At 52.1% G+C, this 11,239-nt stretch overlaps 1 protein-coding gene across 1 annotated transcript; it reads right to left on the bottom strand.

Annotated features, from left to right (window-relative positions):
- Nucleotides 1-1,658: 1,658 nt before the first annotated feature.
- Nucleotides 1,659-10,068, bottom strand: AQP8 (aquaporin 8). The gene is made up of 6 exons (XM_032606423.1): nt 10,042-10,068; nt 9,649-9,902; nt 6,834-6,960; nt 4,546-4,760; nt 2,969-3,103; nt 1,659-1,733 (listed from the first exon to the last, which is right to left on the bottom strand). Exons 1-6 carry the CDS (start codon nt 10,051-10,053, stop codon nt 1,685-1,687), a joined length of 792 nt encoding a protein of 263 aa, XP_032462314.1. The 5' UTR covers nt 10,054-10,068; the 3' UTR covers nt 1,659-1,684.
- Between the last annotated feature and the right edge of the window lie 1,171 nt (nt 10,069-11,239).

The following is an 11,239-nucleotide window of genomic DNA, read 5'->3' as shown; positions in this document are numbered from 1 at the left end:
CCCCTGCATCGGTAGGCGGACTCTCAACCACTGCACCACCAGGGAAGCCCCTGCTATTTGTCTTTAAGTGCAGCTATATGTCTTAAGATTACATGAACAGTATAAGAGCCCAGACTCTGGAGCCAGACCACTGGGATTTGAATCTCAGCTCTGCCACTTCCTGAGTGACCTTGAGTAAGTAATTTGACTTCTCTATGCCTCACTTTCCTCATATATAGCATGAAAAAAAAATAACAATAATATGTACCTGTACAGTTGTGAAAATGAAATAAATTACCACGTTTCGAACACAAAGCAGATCCTGGCATGTAGAAAGTGCTCAATTAGCGTCAGTAGCTATTTTTACTATTACCTTCACATCATTGAACACAGGTTGTCTGAGTAGCTCTTCTCTTTAGGTTTGTTGTTATTGACATTTATTATTCTCTTTTTCTCCAAAATGTCTTGGATATTTGGGTAGTGACCATTTTCTCAACAGGCAATCTCTCATTGCATTGGTAATATTCTCCAGTGAGCATTTTCTTCCTTTTTACTCAGGTGAGTATTTTGCTTGTCTGGTAGAAGTGGGTGATGTTTTTGTTCGCTGTTGAGAATTATTTTTCCCTAGCACCCCTTTGCGGTGTTAGAATGATCACCTTCCATAAATTACCCATAGCTTCTTGTAGAGAAGATACACACTCTATTTTTAAGGTGTGAACTTCAGAACGTGTCTTTTTATTCTTTTTTTATCCTTAGTTATTCACTATACTCATATCTTCCATCTAAATGCCTCTGTCTCTCCAGACCTGTATTATGCCACGTTATATATTTCCTTGGGAAATCCTTGCAGCTCTGGTCCACCCCCATACCCACCCGCATCCCCAGCTGGAGTGCCATGAGTGGGTCAGTCCATGTCCTGGATAGCTTTGGGCACTAAACCATGCCCTGGAGTCTGCACTGGGCTCTTCTGCAGGGTCTTGAGGTCTGTGATCTGGAACTGATTCTGACCAGAGTCCAAACTGGACTCCAGAATGGAGTCCCTTGAGAGACTCCATTGGCACTCCCTGTGGCACTGGCTGAGAGGGAGACGGGCTTTGGGTTGGTCTGCACTCTGAGTACCTGCCTTGGCCCTGGACTCTAAGCTGGGCTCGAGCTAATTAGACTCTGGACACCTAAAGCTCAACCCAGACTTTTGCTTCCCCCCCCCAGTGGTGTCCATTTCTGAAAGGAAAGGCCAGCCAGTGGGCACACAGAAGGAAACATTGGACTATTTATTGCAAAGCTAGATTGACAGCACAGGCCGCAAGGAAAAAGACCAAAGAAGGCCCTTCTATAACAGAGGAATCGGGGAACAAGAGAAGGAGAAAGGGGAGGAGGGAAGTGAGCGGAGACACATAAACGGCCACCTCTTCCACCCATTCTTCTGCTCCTGGGACCTTCCCTGTCAAGAAAAGCTCTTCTGTTGTGCTTGTTGCTATCTGTCTCTGGGCATTGCTGGCAACACATTCCCCAGGCTGAGGTCTCTGATGAGCACAAAGGAATTCGAAAGAACCAGCACATCTGAAAAGCCAGACCCAAGTCAGGGGAAGCATATCAGTCACTTCTCAGAGCTCTGCCCCGCAGGAAATGCAGACCTGTCTGGTCTGCAGTCCAGGACAGGTCCACTGAGGGCCCCTAGGGCAGCAGGAATTCCACCATCTCAGCTTCACCGCCCCTTAAGTATTAGGCGGGTTTTCCCATCTCCAATGAAGAACCTACAAAAAAGGTGGTCCAGTGAGGTCTCTGCATCTCTGGGAGAGACCCAACCCTCCATCAAATGTCTCCAGGCCCAGAATTCTCCAGAGAGACGCCTTCCTGAGCCTCTCCAGCCTCAAGAGCCAGATCTCCCTGGGGAGAGGGAGAAACTCTTTCCTGTTGGGTCTCTAACCCTTTTCCTGAAGATCCCCATCTCCACCATTCTGAAAGCATCAGAGAATTACTTGTGATGCTTTTCATTAATCCATAGGCTAAGCCAGGACTGCAGACAGGCAGCGATGCAAGCAGTCTAGATCAGCTCAGCCCAGTGCCTGTCCTCGTCCAGACAGCGGGCACTGTACCTACTTGTATCCCTGCACAACCTGGAGCAGAAAGGAAGGACACTCTGGATCCTTGAGGTTCACCAGAAGAGAGCTGGAGGAGAAGCAGTCAAGCGGATATTATCCTTCTGATAACACTATCAACCTTCTTACCCATTGCCCAGCTCCAGGGAGCACTGCTCGCATTGTGTCTTACGTGATTGGCATCTCATGACATGCATGCTCTTGGGGACACCACTAACATGGTGTTCTATGTGGACAGGGTCCCTTGAGTTGTACAACACCCCTGTGGGGAGCTATTTCTCCCCTACTTTCAGTCCGTACAGTTGTTCAGGTGAGGCTGACCTCACCCCAACTCCAGGATAAGATTCATGCTCCAGACATAGCCAATAAGAGTGCCTGGCCCCATGGCTAGAGATCGATTCAGAGGTAGACATGGCCCAAGCTGGACCAGTCCAACTCAGAGAACAGCAGAGCCAGGACCTTTGTAAGAGCTGTTGTTCTGTTTCCTCTGTTTCCAGCTATTAACCTGCTAGGATGTAAGTCTGGAGTGCCTGGTGGGCATCTTTGCCTCTACTGGAGAGCCTATCCAAGCATGAAATCTACCCAGAGGACAGTAGAGCCTAAAAAGACCAAGCCCTGAAGACACTGTCTGAGCTCCCACCAAAGCCAGGGCCACTTGTGAACTTTTCAATTATGTGAGCCAACAAGTTCCCCTTTATGATGAAAGCTGTGTTCAGATGGATTTCTGTCACTTGCCACCAAAGGTCCCAGAGCCATAATCTTTGCCTCTGAAGAAGGCTTCCTCTTCTCTTCTCCAAACCCAAGCGAGACCCTAGCCCTCTAGACCTGGATGTTCTAGGAACTGTCAACATGCCCACCAGATGGGCCATGACCCTGTGTCACATTCCTACCTGATGAGCACTCCTACAAGCAGGCTGGCCAGGAGCGGGCCCAGCCAGTAGATCCAGTGGAAGTCCCAATGGTTGGCCACCACAGCCGGTCCAAAGGCACGGGCAGGATTCATGCAGGCTCCAGACACAGCTCCCCTACAAACACCCAGCCACAATGGTCGGCAGAATCTCAGTCAAGGAGCTCCGACTCACCCAAGTTCATTTCCCCAAGTAGGCCTAAGTCACACGCTACCCAGAAACCCCCTCTAAGCTACCATATCATGGCGATCTGGGAGGTTCCAAAGTGAAAGGCTTGACCCCCTCCCCAGAGTCCTCCCTACAGTCTGCCACTCCCCACACACCCTTCTAGAAGAATGGGCAGCAAGTAGTGCCTGTTCAGTGATGGCAGGAAGGAAGATGGATCTACTCCTCCTCCAGAGTTGATAAGGCAAAGTAAGCAGTTTTCAGCTATATGAACTTTGGGGTCAAGCAGACCTAGATTCAAAACCCAGCCCAGCTATTTCTAGCTATGACCTTTGTTTAACCTCTCTGTGTTTCAGCTGAGATGAAAGTACATACCTCATAGAGCTCATGTTTCTCCAAGTGCTAACTCTAATCTAGCTGACCTGGTTGAGGCCTTCGTTGCACCACAAGCTAGGGACCCAGCATCTCCCGAAGAGGGACTGTTCCCCAAGAGCACCTCTCTAGTCCCGGCGTCTGTACCTTGCCCCATTCACTCAAGCTGGGGTCCTCACTCAGGCCTCACCCCTCACAGACCCCACCTGTGGCCAGCAGCCAAAGCCAACTGGATGAGTCAGTAGGCTTACAAGTGAACCAAAAGCCACTAGGAGGCATCAAAGCACTGCCACAGCTCTGCACATGCATTTCCCCAGACTCCACCTCCTGAAGGATGACTTAGGGCTGGAGGCAGAGCAGAGAAAGGCTACACTTGGTCCTGTGTCCAAGAAGAAAGGAAGGAGTTGGCCTGTAGGAAGAAGCTCCCTCATCCCCTATATTTAGCAGGGGCCCTTGTCCTAGATCTCTCATTTAATTTGCCACTTCCCAATGACCTTAAATAAGTCACTTGTGTCCTCTCTGAGCCCCAGTTTCCTCATATATAAAAGGGAAGAAATAATCCTTTGTCTCCTTAATGCCTTCCCAAGCCTACTAAGAGGCTCTAGATAAATGAGACAACGGGTGTGGAAGCTCTTTGTAAGTCTGAGGCTAAAAACTGCCAGCTGCCTGCTGGCAGGATAAACACAGTCCACAGAAATGGTTTATTGATACTACAAAAAGTAGAAAATTCACATAAAAATCCAGTCTTCTGACTTCCCTAGAACGAAATTAGAAGGGTCGCCCCAAGCCCATATTCCCACACAGCGATAACTTATCAGAGGTGCGTGGTGGTGGCCTCCTTAGATGCCACAGTCCCCACCATTCCCTGTTGTGTGCCTCCCGCCAGCCCACTTCCCCCGTTTACATTACCTGTGTGGCTTCTATTGGCAACCCTCAGGTAAGCTCAGCAGACCTGCCCTCCTCCAGGGGCGAGCCTCAGCCCAGGTCTAAGCACTGTGGTCCCACAGCCAAGGGGCACTCACCCTGCTAGGATGTCCACGGTGACAGAGAAGCCGATGGAGAATGGGGCCAGAGGACCCTGCGTCTTTTCGTTTATGGTGCCCAGGCATACAGCCAGTGCCAGCAGTGCCGTCAGGATGATCTCTGCCACCACTGCCCCCGTCACTTGCCTGGGCTCCTGGACCGTCACGAAGGCTGCCCCAGACGCGTTCCAGAACCTCTCCTCGGAACTCACCGCCTGCAGTGAGCAGTGCTCAGCCTCATGTTGCCGGTGGAGAGACAGCTGGGAGCTGACGGGAGGGGCCCCATCCTTTTGAACCAGGGAAGGGTCCTGTCCAATGTGCAGTCAGACATATCTGGACCCACATCCCAGCTCCACCAGTTCCTACTGTGCGGCTTTGCCTGAGCTATTGGACTTCCCTAAGCCTCATTTTGCTCTTCTGTAAATGGGGATAACCCAGCGGTGGCTCCAGGTACTGTAGGCCTGAAGGGTATGTAACTTATATGACCCTCTTTGAGAAAGAATACTAAAATACCTTATTTTTACAAACTCTGCAAACACACATACCCAGGTAAACACATTACCAGCCCCCTAAAAGGCCACTTCGAAGGGATGAGAAGAGCCCTGAAGCTTAAGCCCCATTGGCTTCCCAGGAAATCGGCCTTGGGGTCATCACGACACCTGGGAAGGGAAGACTGCAGTGCAGACAAGCTTCTGGACCCGGGACTCAAATCCAGGCTCAGTTGCTCCCCAGTTCATTTGAACTTGGGCAAATTATTGCCTTCTCTGTGCCTCTGCTTCCGCCTCTGTAAAGTAGGCATGGTCATGGTAATAGCCCTGGGCCCAGGTGGGGAGTGCTCTTTAAGGACTGATGCAGGCTTCTAGTCAAGTTGGAGATTAAATGAGAGGATTCTACCAAGTGCTCGGGGAGGGGGGAGGGCACCCAGTGAATGACCACTTCTGCCCCACACTGGTCTCCACCATGTTGGACAAGTTTACAAGTGACCAGGCCTGAGGGAGAGTCCCAGCACTGCTTTCCACTGGGAATCAGAGCAGCAAGGTCCGGGCCCCGTTCTAAACAGACAGGGGAGCAGGGTCTCAAATGGGGGCACAGGGAGACCAGGGCAGGGACGACAGCAAGATGGGATTCGAGACCAAAGTCTGCAATGGGCAGCGCTTAGAGCCACAGACCAAACCCCAGGCAAGCCAACAGGGTGCCCCCTTCACCCCTTCCCACCTCCCCACTCCCTCCAATCCCACCCGCAACACAAGCCAAGCAAGGCTTCCAATTTGAAGGGTCCCTGGTTGAGACTTCAAAACAGCAGGAAGGAAAGAGAGAGAAGGAAAGAAGGAAACAAGGAAGTCAGGCAGGCAAAGAGGGAGGAGGGAAGTCCTTCCATGGAGTTACGTGTAGAGCTATAGAAATTCTGTGGCTTGAGAGGAAGAGCTAGCCTTCCTACCGCAATGGGAGGATTCCAGTAATTTGAGCATTAACTCCCATTTAAGGCAGAGTAGCTCAGTTTAAAGGCAGGCAAACTGGAGAACACACAGAGAAGTCAGCTCAGGAGTTTCTCGAGGAGAATAACCCTGTGTATCCTGTACCCTCAGACAGTGCTTAGGGAGATGTTTGTAGCATGAATGAAGTGAATGAATGAATGAACGAAAAAACTAGAATTGTCTAAATCCAGAAGTGGACTCAGGAACAGAAACCTTGAGTCCTGAATTCCGCTTCCTGGTCTGTCTAGGGAGGGCTGTGTCCAGACACAGACAGAACAGGGTGGGTTTGGAGGAAACCAAAGGCCCTTTGAGTGTCCCCTCCAAGGTAGAAAGGTCCACCCAATCTCATTGGAGGCAACAGGAAAAGAACTGGACAGGACTTCCCTGGTGGCGCAGTGGTTAACAATCTGCCTGCCAATGCAGGGGACATGGGTTCGAGCCCTGCTCCGGGAAGATCCCACATGCCGCGGAGCAACTAAGCCCATGCGCCACAACTACTGAGCCTGCGCCCTAGAGCCCGCGAGCCACAACTACTGAGCCCGCGAGCCACAGCTACTGAGTCCGTGCGCCTAGAACCCGTGCTCCACAACAAGAGAAGCCACTGCCATGAGAAGCCCGCGCACTGCAAGGAAGAGTAGCCCCCACTCACCCCACAACTAGAGAAAGCCCAAGCGCGACAATGAAGACCCAACGCAGCCAATCAATCAATTTTTTAAAAAAGAACTGGACAGTCCCCACTCCTTGCCCCTCGCCCACCCCAGCAGCCCCATCAGAACAAAAGCCCCCAGCCCAGCCCCCTGGGGGATCACCCACCTTGGCCAAGGCGGCCCCAATCAGCCCCCCACACAGCTGGGAGATCCAGTAGGGAAGGAGCATGATCAGGTGGAGGCCTCCGACCAGCACGGCTGCCAGGGACACTGCAGGGTTGAAGTGTCCACCACTGTCACCCACAAAAGCAGAAGGAGTCGTGAGGCCGAGGCCCAGGCACTGGGTCCCGGCAGCCCCACCACCTCCCCAGGTGGCCTTGAGGGGCCGGAGTCTGTCAAGGGCAGCCCAGGTAGAAAACAGGCACCAAATTAAGCCCATTTTCCCTGAGGTGCCAAGTGGTGGGGGAGAGCCTGGGAGGGGAGGGCAGCACCATTCCTGTCCTACACCCAGACCCCAGGGTGGCCCAGACACGAATACGGTGGGAAACTGTCCCTCGGCTCTTTCCAGAGCCCCTAAGAGCTGCATCCAGCCCTTCAGAGCCATGGCCACAGGTCAGAATGAGACCCCAGGCTTCAAACTCACAGCCCAAGACAGGTATCCTGGCCTCCCCTTAGAAGAAACCAGGCCCTGAACAACAGCTCCTGATTGGTTGAACTCAACCAATGAAATTTTTTATTGGTGGAACTCAACCAGTAAAATTCCTATTTTTGGTCTGAAAGTGTGACTAGTGTTGCCTGTAAAATTGAGATTAGAGGTTCCTGGAAATGGCACTGGGAATCAGGATCGAGGCTAGAGGTTCATGATTAAGTTGGGATTGGGATCTGGAGTTTGGGATGTGAAGGGGATTAGACCAAGTCAAACCTAGGCCAAAGGGCTGGTTCAACTTGGCTGGTCCTTCCAGAGGTCGTGGGCCAAGAGCCTTCCTTTTCACCAAGATGCTCAACCAGTCCAAGCCCCAGAGCCTAGAGGCCCCCCCAATGCCCTGCTACCCCCATTGGCATCCCATCCAGTCCCACTCAGATGAAGGAACTATCCTGAGAGGTTGGCTCACCAATCCCGCTGGTGCCTGGGATGGACACGCCCAATAAGAGGGACAGTGACCCCAAGGCCCCCCATGTCAACCCAGATGTTTAGAGCCCACCAATGCGCCTGCCCACCCAACGGGCACAGGGCACTGAGCTGAGACTGGACAGAGGACCCTGGCTCTGGACACAGGGACTTTGTCCAACATGCTCACACTTCAGGACCAGCTGCCCCAACTTGTCAGGTGCAGCTCTGTGCACAGGCCCTTGGGTGAGCTTCCTGCAGGATCAGGAAGCACCAGCTGATCTCAGACTTGACCGGCAGGGAGAGGGGCAGCCAGGCTTACTTGGCCTCAATTCAGGTCCATGACCAAACTTAGCCTGGGCTCTGCCAAAGCAGAGAGGTGAAGGTGGAGGTGGGGTGGCCTCCTGCAGGAGGGAGACTTAGAACCCTCTCGGCCATCAGCCTCGCCACCAGGTCCCGCAGCCCAAACGGGGAGAGACACTGTCACTCAGAGTGTGGTTCTACCAGAAGGCTGGGACACTTCACACTCATTAACAGTAGAACAATCAAGACACCACCTTAGCTTACTCATCCATGGCTTGCTCAACAAATACTTATTGAACACCTACTCTGGTGCTAGGTGCTGTGTCGGGCGCTCCAATAACCTGAGTCAGTGCTGGGCACACGGTAGGTACCGAATAAATATTTGTTGACAAAAAACAGATGGCTGAATAAAAGGCTGGCATTTCAGGTAGGCAGTCTCCTGCAGCGCAAAGTGATGTTCTCTCCTGCCAGCTGGCCTGGGTTCAAACCCTAGCTCTGCCACCGAAGAGCTGTATGACCGTGGGCAACTTACATAACCTCTCTGTGCCTCAGTGATCCCTACCTCATAAAGGCTGTTGCAAAGATAATTAATACATGTTCATATAGAGTGCTAGCATATAGTTAGTACTCAATAAATATCAGCTATTATTACCATCCCCTTTTATTCCACTGAACATGGAGAGGTTCAGCTAATTGCCCTGGTCACCCAGCTAAGCAGTGACAAAGGTTGCCTTCAATCCCAGACCCCGTCGTCGAACAGAAGACTCTGTGTTTTTCATCCCACCTGCAGCTTCCCTTAGATATTTAAAGAGAAATGTTAAAGTTCTCTTTCCATTCTGCTTTTCTAGGAAACAGTATTTCAATTTCCTTACTCAGATCTGTTTTCTGTGTGAGATTAAATACAGACCAACCAGGTTCTAGAGGCCCCTGACAGACACTCCATCCAAGACATTTGTCATTGTGGTTGGTTCTCCTGGGAGCCCACGACCTCCCGGTGGAGCTCCTGTCCAGGGGAGGGCTATGCAAGGGGAACTCTTCAGGCCTCCCTGCCCCGCCGGCGGGTTCTTCTGCATAACTCTGCCTTACCCTAGGCTGGAGCAAAATGCCCCGTCCTAAAGGTAACAATAACACAGCAACCAACAGTGACTGAGCGCTTACTATAGACTAAGCTCTTCACATCATTTCATTCTCGTGCCTTCCCCAGGAGATGCTGGGTTTAGGACAGACAGCTTGGTTTGCCTCCTGGCTCTACCATGGGACTCTGGACGAGTTACCCGGCCTTTCTCCTTCATGTGTTGGCTTGAGAAATAAGATTTAGAAAATACTCCCACTGTTCGCATTTCATAGGTGGGAAGTTTGGGTTTGGGGAGTGACTTGGTCAAAGCCACAGAGCTCATAGGCTGAAGAGCCAGGATTCAAACCCAAGCAGCCTGACCCCTCGCCCAACCCACATTTTGCCCACACTGCTTTTGGGATCCTGGGCATGTGCCCAGGGGTCCCTGCCCACAGCTCTGCTCCCTGCCTGGCTCCCCAGGTTGGCACCAGGTAGAGTGCTCAGAGCTGTTCCCACCTGATACTCCCCAGCGTGGCAATGACCAAGCCCAGGGCCAGCCCATGGGCCAGTGCCGGCTGCAGCAGCCCAGTGTCGGTCCCGTTCTCGATGACCGACAGGCAGCCGATGAAGATGAACAGGGCAGAGCCCAGCAGTTCAACCAGGCAGGGCTGCACAAACCGCTCGTACCAGCACCCACGCCACCTGCCCCCCTCGCTGGGCTCCTTCACCTTGACGCCACCAAACTCCAGGTCACACATGGATGCAGCTGCCTGAAGGGGGGGAAACGGAGGGGGACACGGATGGGAGGAGAGTCCAGAAAGAAGCCCCCCAGTGCCCCAATCTTGAATTAATTCTCAGCAACCGCTTGGATGGCCAGGCTGCAGAGGAAGAGGCCAGCAGTGTACTCACCTCTGCAGACATCAGGGCGGAGGCGACTCAGGACGGGACTCTGGCCTGCGCTGGCTGGAAAACCCGCACCTGCTCTCCCGGACAGGACACTCTTATCTCCAGGACCGGGGCTTCCAGCCCACTACAGGCTCTGCCCCTTTTAAAGGGCTACAGAGGCTCCCGAGGGTGTCAAGAAAGCAATAAAGCCCAGTAGGAGGCGGCCCTGAGGCCCAGGAGAGGAAACACTGTTTTTAACCTTAGCCAGGCAGGGCAGGGGGTGGCCAAGGATTGCTGAGCTTTCTGCCAGCAAAGGCAAAAGGCGTCGGCTTCGCTGCGTCACCTGGGGAGGGCTCCAGGTCTGCCCCAGCAGGAGATGGAGGGCCCTGATCCCCAGCTCCCTTGGTCACCACCGGGGCCCAGAGGAGACCCACGTGTGTGAGTGAACACAAGGAGGGTCCCGCCAGGGAAGTAACGGTAAACTCATCTTCAGTGATTTTTCCATGGACTTCTAAGGACACCTCCTTGTGTCTGAGGCCCCGGCACCTCCACAGACTCATGCTGATAGGCTGATCCAGGACTGAGGGTATAGACGGATGACCATCTCTGGAGATTGCAGAGGCAATGGTAAAGCCTGTGGACTTTGGAAACAGGCTGCCTGGATTTCAATCCCAGCTCTTCCGTGAACCAGCTGAGTAACCTTGAGCAGTTGCTTACCCTCTCTGCACCTTACTTTTTCTCCCATGCAGCATGGATGATAGTGGTGGTACCAATGACATCGGGTTGTGTGGCTTAAATAAGTTAAGATCATAAAGTGTTTATGACAGAGTCAGACACACGATAAGCACAATACCAGTGCCTGCTGATTTAGAATATGTATTTATGTGAATATTTACTGAGCACTTTCTAAGTACTGGTCTAAGTACCTTATATGTATTATCTCATTTAAACTTCACAACAACCCCACGAGGTAGGTACTATTATTACAGCCACTTTACAGATGAGGAAGTGGAAATTTGGGAAGGTTAAGTTTCCCAGGATCACACAGCTTTTGTGATTGTGGGCTAAGTCACAAAAGGACAAATACTGTGTGATTCCACTTATGTGAGGTACCTAGAGTAGTCACATGCATAGAGACAGAAAGTAGCATGGTGGCTGCCTTGATCTGGGAGGAGGGGAGAATGAGGAGCTACTGTGTGATGGGTACCCAGTTTCAGTTGGG

Source organism: Phocoena sinus, chromosome 15 (assembly GCF_008692025.1).
Source record: "Phocoena sinus isolate mPhoSin1 chromosome 15, mPhoSin1.pri, whole genome shotgun sequence".
NCBI classification, from domain to species: domain Eukaryota; kingdom Metazoa; phylum Chordata; class Mammalia; order Artiodactyla; family Phocoenidae; genus Phocoena; species Phocoena sinus.
Note: the sequence above shows the minus strand (reverse complement) of the source record. Positions and strands in the feature narration are given on the sequence as shown.

What these genes read in the sequence shown, in the direction of transcription:
- AQP8 (XM_032606423.1), bottom strand. An exon ending in GCCACGCTGGGGAGTATCAG is followed by an intron (nt 6,961 to 9,648) that starts GTGGGAACAGCT and finishes TGTGGGTGACAG; the next exon opens with TGGTGGACACTTCAACCCTG. An exon ending in ACCGTGGACATCCTAGCAGG is followed by an intron (nt 3,104 to 4,545) that starts GTGAGTGCCCCT and finishes GGGTGTTTGTAG; the next exon opens with GGGAGCTGTGTCTGGAGCCT.